We start from the raw sequence: 12213 nt of genomic DNA, 5'->3' as shown, positions 1-12213 counted from the left end.
CTCTGCCACAATATGGACAATAACAGTTGTATGATAATGCCATTGCAGGGCTCCAGACTAATTTATGTATTTATTATTATTATTTATTTTTTATTTGCAGTGCAAGTATTATCAGCAAATTTCGCATGCTGTGCATGTTTGCGGGCAGGGGCGTCACTTCGTTTCATGATTTTCAGTAATAAGGAAGTTCAATATATATATATATATACAGTATATATTTAACCCCCCCCCACAACCAATTAATTTAGGGAGGGCTTAAAAATAAAATATATAATATATATATAATAATATATATATATAATATATAAAATAGGTCTAACGACGCCATTGTTTGCATTTTTGTCTATTCAGCTCTCACACCAAATAAATGTGAGAGTAAATGGTGTTTATATACAGTGCGTGCTCTGCAACTGACTGCCAACCAGTCCAGGATATGTCCCCCTCTGGCACACAAGCCAGGTTTACTGGGGAGAAAAGACTTATGCAATGTCTGACATTGAAGCCTTTTTGTTTCATGTATTCATGATGTAAAATGAAAAAAACTTAAAGAATGTAAGGAGCTACTACATCTAATTTATGGTACAATGTGTGCGTTTCACCTATTCTAAATTATGCTTCTGGGGTGTTAAATGCTGTGTGGGTGTATTGTACATAGATTTGTTCTGACCTTAGCGATTCAAGGAGATATGGGTTGGGTCCCTGGTTCTATCCAACGGAAATGGGAAATGTTATGTTTATGCAATCTATTGGTTTGTAATGGCACAGGTTAAAATGCATTGGAATGTGTTTCAGTGGAACAAATCACATGAGTCTCCTTCGTAAAAAAAAAAAAAAATCTCTTGTCAATTTTGGAAGAAGTTGCTATGCAATATATTTAAAAGAATAACCAGCATTGTAATATTAATTCTGTTAAAAACAAGCTTCTCTTTAAGTTTGAAGATCCTGGTTTCAAGGTATTTTGTTAAAACCCAAATTGATAAGATCTAGGAAAGGTTTACTCATGAACAATATGTCTGATCTCGACTCTCTAGAAATCCAAGATCCTTGCGTGCTCAGTTGAGGTCAAGTATTCTCCTTTTAGCCGTTGAAACTGTTTGATTTATTAATATGCCTAAAGATAAGAGATTGTGTGAATTTGTGGCTTGAATGATGGGGAAAGGGAATTTCACTGTACATACATAGTATTAATGTAAACATATGTACATATTAAATCTATAAAAGTTTGTATTGCTTTTATTGCACTGATTTTAAGTGTTTGTTTGTGAATTTGTCTCTCCATCTTTTTAATATTTCTCTTTCATTCCTGTCAGGTTCACATCTTGCGCACCGCCGGAGATGAAGTCATCATCACTGTGCGGTATCTGCGAGAAGTTCCATCCTTTCTTAAACTGCCTCTAGGTAAGAGCCCTGAATTGTAGATGTTTTTAAAGGTTACAATAACAAACATTTTGGTTTGGAATAGTCTGAGGATTGAGGAGTAAATATTGGTGGCCATACTACAAACAAAATCATTACAATAAAATGTAGACCAGTTGAAGTCAACATCAACGTGAAAATTCCACGGTCTGAATGGCATTTTAGCCCCCCAAACCCCGGGGACCCCCCGTACACAGGCATCGATGCCAGGGAGGGGCCGGACAGCGGAGCGGCGAGGGCACCCGCGCCCACCCCACCACCAGCCGCGTGGTGGGACGGAACACTGGGGGCAGAAGGGCGATGGGAGCACTGGGAGACGGGCGGCACCCCCAATCCCAGGCCCAGCGGGCAAAGCCCCGGTCGTCACGCCAGCGTACTTAGTGAAAGTTAACCCTGTTATGGAGTTAGCCAGCTCGGCGAACTCTACCCCTACACCGTGGATGTGACCCCACCCAGTGTATATACAGGTGTGTGTGTGTGGTGCATTAAAATTGGGAGCAGGTGAGATGGAGCGGAAGGAAATGATATCCCCCCGCGCCGATCTGGGTAAAGACATTTTATCAGTATACGAAAGTAACTTATATATTTTTGAGAGTTTTTTTGTTGTTTTCGGAGAAAGCTTGGTAATATCTTTAGCTAAAACAGGCGGTTGATGCGTACCCCGAAGTGTTGGAATTTGTTTCTTTATCATACTTTTATTAACTTGCAGATAATATCCGTTTTTTATTTTGTATTTTTGGAGCAAGGATGTATATGATATAAAGATGGTGGAGATGTGTAATTCCTTTCTGCTCCCACACACCGAAATAAAACAAAGTTGGGGTTATGCCATGGGGAGAAAGCCCGCAGGCCTCCACTTGGGCTATTGTAATTTCTAGTGCCTTCCACCAAGCAGTGAGGGTGGCGGAAATCATTGGGTTTTTAAAACAATTGTGTCACTTAATCAATGTTGTAATAAAGAGTAAATCTAAATGTCTGAGGTTATTACAATCCTCTCTGTTGGGTCGTGCCCATAGAATGATATATTGTATCTCCTCTCCTTATTTCTCCCAAAAATCCTATTCCCAATTTTAAAGCAACACCAAGGAGATTTCAGTTTTTGTTGATTATAGCGGCACCATGTGGACAAAAGTGGTAGTGTATTGCCTCTAAGAAGACCAAATTTCCTTCCCACGAGGACCAGCACATAGCGTCGTCTTTGAGCTCACGCCAGCGAGTGAAAGCTGGGCCAATGCTGATCCTTGACTGTCCTTTTATCTGGGTAGCCTCCCATCTTTTTTGTCTCCTCAGACAAAACCTTTTGGTTGTTTTGCAGCTTCTACCATGACAGCCGCATTCGCATAGATGTTTGATTCGTCTTTGTAACGAATGCGGAAAGGGGCAAGTGACGTTTTGAAGTATTGCTTTTAGTGATTTTTTTGCCTCTTCAATAGAAAGACAAGGCAACAAACAATGGTCCTCATTAAAAAAAAACTCCTACATACAAACTTTGGCTTAAATCGTGCCTACGAACATTTGACGCACATATCTGTGATTTGTTCTTACTTGAATTTCTTCTCTCATACTCAATATTTAGAACCTCTTCAGACAATGCATATGCATAAATAATATAGAATTAGCATTTGAGAAAACGTTAACTTACACATCTACAAAAAACATTAATAAGGGAAACAAATTTGCAAATTAGTTGACAGTGAAATGGATAGCAGCCAATCACTCCCAATGGAGTGAGGTCATGTGGGCCTTATTCTCCTCCTCCAGTTTCCTTCTTTTGTCTTTGTTCCAATATTCTTTTCTTTCACTTAAATATCAAATCACTTTTTTATCACCTGAGTGACGATGCACTGGCATCGTTTGTGATCTTTAGTTTTGTCAGATCTCGCTTACTTCGCCGACTCTCCATTCAATAGGTTAAAGCTCCCCTTTATTTCTACCTGCTGTAACGCGGCCAAAGTTGAGGAATTGACGGGAGCTACATTTGTTTTAAGTTCTCACCGCCCCGGTTTTAGAGCGTCAGCCTGGTCTTGCTTCAGATAAACCCTTATTGAGTAACCAATTCAAAATAAAGATAAAATCTAAACACGCTCTTTTTACAGCGGCTCCTCCTCTAATGATCGGTTGAACTTGTTAAGACCTAAATAAGTTTAGCTGGTTTTATCAAACAAGCTCGGCCTTGTTATCCTAATCTAAAATAAGACGAAGTAACTTTAAAGGTTCAGGGATTCGCAGTTACTGATGGTAAGGTATAGTTATTCGTTCGTTAAAAGACCTAAGTGGTTGTTAGAAGTATGACTAAAATAGAACTTAAAGTTAGAGAAAGATTAGAAGTAATAAGCTGAATTGGGTTACTTTGCTTGCTCTTACTGTTTACTTAATTTACCTAAAAATAATAGTAAAAGGAGTATTAATACCTCAGCGTATCTATTACTACACTAATCCACAAAAGAATTGTAATAATCAAGTTTGAATTAAATTCAAGAACTAAGTAACACTTTACTTATTAGTGAAAACATCTAAAATATGGATAAAACCTTATATTTTAGGAACTCAGATGATATAGAGTTATGTCTATCAAAGCCAAATAAACTCCAACTGACAAAGAAAGATATTAAGTTACACAAGTAATTCTTAATTGAAGCGCTAGGTTCCTGTATAAATGGGTCTTAAACTTAAGCCTAGGTCAGGGGTGGCCAAGTTCGGTCCTCGAGAGCCACTATCCAACCTGTTTTCCATGTCTTCCTCCTTCAGCGCAGCTGATTCTAATGATCAGCTCATCAGCAAGCTTTGCAGAAGCCTGACAACGATCCTGATCATGAATCAGGTGTGTTAGTGGAGAGAAACAAGGAAAACAGGCTGGATAGTGGCTCTCGAGGACCGAACTTGGCCACTCTTGGCCTAGGTAATCCTAACTCTAGATAGAGTCTTCAATTGCCACTGTTAATAGTCATCCCTCTAACTATAAACAGTCAAATTAGTCAAAAGAACCTATACCTTTAGCAGCGGAATAATATAAAGATTGGTTAGAATTTTATTATAATTTAATAATAATACAGGTAATCAAACAAATGAGTTGGATAAATAACAATATAGTGCTTAATTAAAGTTCAGAAATAAAAATAAAATAAAATTACAGTCAAAAGTTTCAAAACTAAAAGTAAAATAAATTCCAAATCATAATAATCAGAAATAAAAATACAGTAAAATCAAAATCAAAAGTTTTTTTCTTCTTTAGAAAAAAATAAAATAAAATACAACAAATTAAAAAACAAAGATTCAGAAACAAAAGTAAAATAAAAACAAATTAAAATCAAAAGATTCAAAAATAAAAGTAAAATAAATTCAAAATCAAAAGAATCAAAATTGAAAATAAAGTAAAACAAAAATCTAAATGTTTTTAGTAAAAAATAATAAAATAAAATAAAACAAATTAACAATCAAAAGATTCAGAAACAAAAGTGAAATAAAACAAAATTAAAATGTAAAGATTCAAAAATAAAATTTAAATAAATTCAAAATCAAAAGATTCTAAATTAAAAATAAGATATAAAGTCAAACAGCAGTACTCCCAAAGTTGAAAAATAATAAAAATAATTGTATCTGTTAGAAAGAGTAAAACCCAGATAAATGACAGAAATGTTGGAAAAGGACCCCTTTTTAGTAATAAATAGTCAAACAGACTTAAGTAGTTTTGGCCCAATAGGAGAAATAGGTTCGAAATAATGACTTTTCCTTAGCTATCCTAGACTCCTATCTACTCAAGTCTAATTTGGAATTTCCAAAATAAGGCATAGTTCAGCTAACTTTTCCACACTTAAAAACAACCACGAAAAGCAGCCAATATTACCATGCCTTTTCTTACCTCACGAGTAGCATAAGCCATCTCCCCAAAGGTTGTCGGAAAAAGCCCCAAAATTAGCCAGTCTCCACCTTATATACCCGAGATCCTCCTACTAAGGGAGTTAGTATGAGGGTTTCACCCACAGATGGCGCCCCTTTTCCATCTTACGCGTCGCAAGATATTTTTATAGCTAGCGCAGCTGCAAGCAATCCCACATTTAAGGTCAAGCTAACCGGTTACCTCCTTCCTTTCCCATCCTGTAGCGGATGTTAACCATTACAATATTCGGGGGTCCTTCTCAAGATTTCTCATAGCCACCAACTTCCAAAGCTAGGCTACATCCAAATATTCCGACCGAAATATATACAATTTCTGTGCTTTTGTAAGTGCTTATATGTCGTTACATCTGATTAAAATCATGTTATCACTAACGAACAGACCTTTCGTAATTGACAGGTCCTTAGGCCTAACGTTAATATTGTAGACATTGTTTTGTTTTTTGTTCTTTCCTGTCCTCTCACATAAAAGGTTCCCAAGTCTAGATCTGCAAATCTACACACATACGCTACTAAGCAACCTCTACGATCAAATCAACATCCTGCCTTATAACATCTGCCACAATTAGCCTTCCTCTGGGCCTCACTGTGTCACTCCCTACCTGTTGACTCAAAACAACTTTCCTCCTGGGTCACCCTGACCTCTCACGGCTACTCAATGCGGCGCCTTTCCTTTCCTTTGCTGGATTATCATTCTTATTATTATATAAATGAATTCATACAATATAAATATATTATATTATATAAATGAATTTTAAATAGGCGTTAAATCTACCCCAGGCATGGCGATCTATAAGCAAATCTAGCAGATTAAGTTATTGATTTCGAGGCCAATTAAGTTCTTGTAGTTATCTATAACCATGATTTAGTTAACGCAAATTTTCAACCTACATCCTTCTTACATCACCATCCCCCCGTAACATGATTCATTAAAACATCCACTTGTGACACTCCCATAATAACACCCTTCTTTAAATGGTGGCACAATGTTTTCACCTTTCAAGCAACCTAATTAGGTCACATAATCATGCATGTTACCCAACAGTTTGTCATTGACATTCCAATGGAAATGCTTTGGAAAAGTGTTGTTTATCTTGCTTGCACCTGTGACACGATAACCTGAACTTCTGCAGTTGTGAAATTTCTTCTTTTTATTTTTGGGGCCATCTCTCATTAGCAGGGGGTGAGAGGGAGACAGTCTTGACAGCCACCGCGTGGGTTGGGACTTCAGGCTGGCGTGGCTGCTTTACGCCTCGTCAGCTGTGAGTGCGCACATGTCACAGAGAGAATGCGGAAGAGCCAACGTGTGGACAGGGGCTTCGCGTTGGTGTCACACATAAAACTATTGGAAATAATTCTGCTAATGCTGTCTGTTTCGTAGTGGAAGTTTTCCCTTCCCTGCTACTTGCTTTGGTTTAACAAGTTTTTTTTTTTTTATAAATCAGAACACACAGATCACAAAATATTACTCCAGGGTAGACTGTAAAGTTTTGCTATTGGTCCATCAATTTCCTGAATGGTTTCGGGTCTGAATATATTAAGCAAAGGCTAATGGAATATTTCAAACGTTCAAACGTAGCTTGTAGCAGATGTGCGTGATGTCTTGCATGCTGTGATCATGACGTCTCTGATCAACTGTTGAAAGGAGACTGAATCTCTCTTCTTTCATCTATAACCGTTTCAATCATCAAAGCGTATGTACGAATGGAAAAAAGATTTGGTATGACTGTATTGTTAATGTTTTATGTTATGTTTTGTGTTTCCGTAAAGCACTTGTGACGGCTACGTTCGTTTGAAAGTGCTATATAAATAAAGATGACTTGACTTGACAACATGACTGAGATCTGCAGACTGAAGTCAATTAGTGGAGCTCAGAGTTAAAAGCAAACATGGTGAAGCAGCATTTACTTAGTATGGTGCATACTAGAGGTGTCAGGTAATCAAAATGTTTAATCATAATAAATTGCATGACTTCAATAGTTAACTCACAATTAATTGCAAATTTTATCTGTTCTAAATGTACAATAAAATGTACAGTAAAATATTTTAAAATGTTAAACTTATAGAACTATGGCTGCATCTTTTAGTCACTGATACAGTATTTTTTATTTTATTTTTATAATTCCTAAAAGTGAGTTAAAATTAAAAAGATGTACTGTACGGAAACGAGTGTGATATTGATTTGTGTTGAGGTAATTTTTCTGCCACTAGATGGCATAATTGCATTTGTAAGATGTTGGTGACAGCCCAGTGCATTTTTCTTTTCATATAATCGCTATCTAATCTTTAACATGAAGTAACTTGTGAAATTCTGCACATTTTTAAAATTGTAAGATACCACTTCACCCCAGTCTCCGCAAATATATGCATTATTATTTAATTAATTACTGCTACATTTTGACGTGGACATGTCTGCTCCATTGCACCTGGAATTCCCCAGTAAAGGCTTCCCAAGTAAGGGGCGGTCATTAATCGTGTGTTTAAATAAAAGAGTGGCGTTAAAGGAACTTTAAATGAACTCAAAATTAAAGCACAAATTTTGACACCCCTAGTGCATACACATGGACTTAATGTTGTATGTTAAATGTTGTACTTTTAATTATGTGAAGCACATTGATGTGTATGAAATGCCCCGCAGTATATAGATAAAACTGTCTTGCCTGAACAGTCTTTCAACAGTTTGTTTAGCAGACTGTTCACTGCTCATTGTGTGTCACTGCAAATCTGAAAGTTGCTCCTCTGTTCGCTGCCTCATAATAGATTATTTTCAGGTGAATAATTAGTGATGTACCTCTACTGCTGTGTTTGAATTCTCAAACTGAAGGTTGATTGATAAACCTTCAGTTGGTTAATTATGTCAGCATTGGTCAGCTTTGTTCTTATTTTGGTCCCAAGAACAAAAAAATAACCTGAGTCTCAGGAGGAAAAATGTATCCTCCCCAACATATGGATAAAATGTAATTTCGTTTCTACTGCCCTTCTGGAATGTGGACCATCTACTTGGTGTCGTCCTGATACAAAGATGTCAAAGGCAGAATCGCCCGAAACAATAAAAAACAGTTATACAGCAAGCGAAGAACGCCCACCTGAAAATGCTCTCCACAGCTTTTATTCTCTCTGAAGACATGGAACCAATCAATCAATCAATCATCCAACCAATCAATCAATCAATCAATCAATCAATCAATCAATCAATCAATCAATCAATCAATCAATTAATCAATATTTGTGTAGCACTTTTCATACATAAACTGCAACTCAAAGTGTTTTGCATGAATCAACCCCTCCTATAACACACTCACACACACATTTATACTAGTTCAAAATGACCTAGTAACCTTGAGGCTGGGAAAAGAGCATCCAGGTGAGGAAAGACCATCTCAAAGAGCCATCTGCACCTTGACCAGACCATGTCCGCGTAGCTGTAGATTTTCACTCCGTGCAGCAAAGAGGGCACACATATCAGATGAACAATAAAGGACTTCAAATTGAACCTTGAGGCACACCACATCTTACTTTAAAGACTTTCGAGAAGAATGTGACTAAACTTCTCTGACTGAGGGAGGATTAAAAAAAAAAACGTTTGTAGCCTATAAGCAACCTGATTCCATAAGAGGACAACGAGATATTTTAGTTTCACAACTGTTAGTAATGCTTGTTCTATCTTGAACTGTTTAACACAGTTTTTACCTGTGTATTTCACACAAAAGAACAAAAAGAAAAGAAATTGTTTTTCTTGACTTTTCCAACAACTGACATCCATGCACACTAGCTTGAGCTGCCTTGCGGTGATAGACAACTTCAACTGCATCGTGCACAGTAGAAATAACTTCCTTTGTGGCGTTTAAGACGTTAACTTGATTACAATAGAATCAACATTTTGGTATGCGTTTAGTGAATTAAGACGAAAATGATTATATTTGCTTGAAATTGAAAACTTTTAATGAGTTTATGAGACATTGGGGGTGAGGCTTGGAAATGTCAAGGCCCCAGGCAATTGCCTGATTTGACCTAATTTACCTAAAAGCCCACCCCTGGTGGCAAGCAAAAGACAAATGCAAAAGACGTAGCTGGCTGTCTGGTCGGCCAGCTGTTACTGAACTCTTGGTGGGGCATAAAACCGTGTCTATAAAACACAACTGAAGTCAATAAATGAAGAGGGGTCTTGCACTTCTTACATGTCACATTCAGTGTGATGATTGCATATAATGGCAGAATCCATGATGAATTGTCTGGCATTGAATTTGCGGCATGGTGACAAATGTTTAGATGTTCTTGTGATGGAACTGAACGTTTGACTTGAGGAACATTGTGATGAAGGCGTCTCCTCTTCTCAGGTTCTCCTGGGCCGTCTGGTGATCACAGTGGTGAATCCTCCTCCCTCTTCGACTGCAGCTCACATTTAAATGGCGGCACAGTAAGACAGGAGTCTGTCATATATATATCTAGTGTCCAAATATTTCCACACATGTTATTTACAGTTACCAGACCTGCAGGTTAGCAGGTTATTATTATACTCCAACACAATGGCACTCTTACACTATGGTAAAGATCCTTTTACTGACAACAGAAACATCTTATACCCCTGTGCAATTAATCTAAATTAAATTCCAATTCCAATTATTACACTTCACAATTACAAAATCATCATCATCATAAAAAAAAGGATTATTAATACAAATTTTGATTGCACCTTTCTAAAATTTGTAAAATAACAAATTTAATAAATGTTGTTTTGTCCATAAGGAACTTGCATCATTATAGTGTTTCAAAGAATTTTATTTGTCTGAATATTTTTTACCTTTAAACATTTTCTTGTTTTGTACCCAAAAAATAAATGATTGTCCCAATAGTGATTTCAATTATTACCAAAATAATCGTGATTAATATTTTCTTAATAATAGAGCAGCCCTACCCCATAATGGCCACATCAGTTAGCTGATCTCAACCAATAGTCCTTGAAGGCTTTTCAGATTGAATTTACTTTCTTGAAGAACCAAAATTAATTTGTAAGTGCTTTGAGTGTGCGAAAGCAAAAAGAAAAAGCACCAAATAAACCTAACACAGTATTATTATTATTTATTCCTTAATTTGTAGATGTTTTATTTTCTGAGCTCAATGGTGGTGTAACATGCTTACTTTGTGTGTGTGGCTTTTCCACTCAATTATGTGTCATGTATGTAATAAATATCCCATATCCGTATCATAGGCAAAGAAAGTGGATGAGGACAAATTATGCAAATTGTGGTTGTTTTTCTCTCTCTAAAGCCAATACTTCTGAGTTAAAAGATAAAACCTCAGCCTCTAAACTTCATATTAATATCATGAGTAGTATGAAAGCTGTTAAGACTACAGTATCCTTGGCCTTCAGGCATTTCAATGCAATCACCAGTGGGAGATACATATGCTAATCTTTATGCAAGGGCCTTTGTCAATGTTAGCGGGTAGTGGTGGTTGCGGAACCAAACGTAGGGAAGCAGGGCAAGGAGGCAGAGGTGAAGTAAAAAAAAGAAGAAGAATTTAATTATACAAAACAAAAGCGAACTCTAAATGGCAAGTGAAACAAAACGTGGGGAGGACAACAAGGCAAAAAACTGGCAGCATGACGGGAGGAAAATGACAATGAATCGACGCAGACAGAGGGGAGACAGGAGACTAAATACACACACACATACACTAATGACACAACAAGACACACCTGGGGCAAGACACAAGTGGCTGAGAGCACTAATTAGTTGACACGAGGAAGGGCAGGATTACACTTAACAAGACCAAGGGAGACACACAAGAAAAAACACAGCCGGGGCGGGGACTTGAGGCTGCCGTGGAGCAGGGACAGGGACCACATCAGCCTGCCGCCATTGGGGTTGGACACGAAGGACCCGAGACACGAGGTTGGCTCTCGGCAGGAACAGACACGTGCGTTTTGGGATACGCAGTGTGGTTGTGAGTCCTTGCGTGATGCGTGCTTTGGGGCGCGCGTTGTGGCTCAACAAAGGAAGCCACGTGGCCGCTCTCAGCGTGTTCGGCGACCACGTCTCTTGTGATGGTCAGGAGAAGTTCATGGGGCAGGAAGAGCAAAGAGGGAGAAGAGCGAAGAAGAAGGGGAAGTTCCTTCGCGCACTGGCTTTTAAGCTTGCGCCCCGGGGGAGGTCCCGCCTCTTCCGTGCGCTTGAAGCAAACTTTGTCGACTGAGACCAAGCTTTTGGGATAGCATTTGATAATTTTTTGATCAGAATTGACAAGCCAGATGCTTCATTTATCATTCCGAACACATTTCAAACATTACCGCGATCATAAAGTTATTGAATCCGCTAAGCTTACTAATTAGGTAAACTTGGGTAGCTACAGACGTTACACACATCATTAATTTGAGATAGACATACAAGTTGTGTACAAAGATAAACATCAGAAGTCACTTGATAGTACATAGTCAGTTTATGTCCCGAATTATGTAGACTTCAAATTAATTACGAGCCTCAGGATTCTTGAGGATAATACCGATAGTGGCTGCTGGAGGGCACTGTTGTACCGTATAACTTCCAAGTGGCGTTGTTTCCAAAAACATATGGCTGATTCCTGTAGATAGACCAGACCATTAAAGTGGTTTGGGGACTGATAAGCAGTCTTATCGCTAGTTTGCTTGCTAAACAGGCTTTTTAGGTCTCGGTAGGCGCTCAGGTATGTGTTTCCTGTGGGTTGTAAAAACGAAATCCAGTCCCTGCTGGAGGAAAATTCAAAGACGTTTTCCTTTTTGAACTGTCTCTGGTTGGTTTGAGAAAACACAGGGTTAAGGACACACATTCCCCAGGGGGAAAAAATTAATAAAAAATTGAGGGTGACGGACAATATTCGTTACACTATAAAAACATTAAGCTACCAAAAGAAAGATTAGAGTCTCTT

At 37.9% G+C, this 12213-nt stretch overlaps 1 protein-coding gene across 2 annotated transcripts in view; it reads left to right on the top strand.

Moving 5' to 3' along the window:
* sntg2 (syntrophin, gamma 2) overlaps positions 1–12213 on the top strand; it is a 68784-nt gene that overhangs the window by 17788 nt on the left and 38783 nt on the right. For both annotated transcript variants that reach the window (XM_077569833.1, XM_077569750.1), the window contains exons 7-8: positions 1311–1398; positions 9648–9727. In XM_077569833.1, coding sequence (XP_077425959.1) covers positions 1311–1398; positions 9648–9727 — 168 coding nt within the window. The remainder of the gene's footprint in view (positions 1–1310; positions 1399–9647; positions 9728–12213) is intronic.

Source organism: Vanacampus margaritifer, chromosome 1, assembly GCF_051991255.1.
Source record: "Vanacampus margaritifer isolate UIUO_Vmar chromosome 1, RoL_Vmar_1.0, whole genome shotgun sequence".
Classification (NCBI taxonomy): domain Eukaryota; kingdom Metazoa; phylum Chordata; class Actinopteri; order Syngnathiformes; family Syngnathidae; genus Vanacampus; species Vanacampus margaritifer.
The sequence above is the reverse complement of the archived record's forward strand: the minus strand, read 5'-3'. Positions and strand labels throughout refer to the sequence as shown.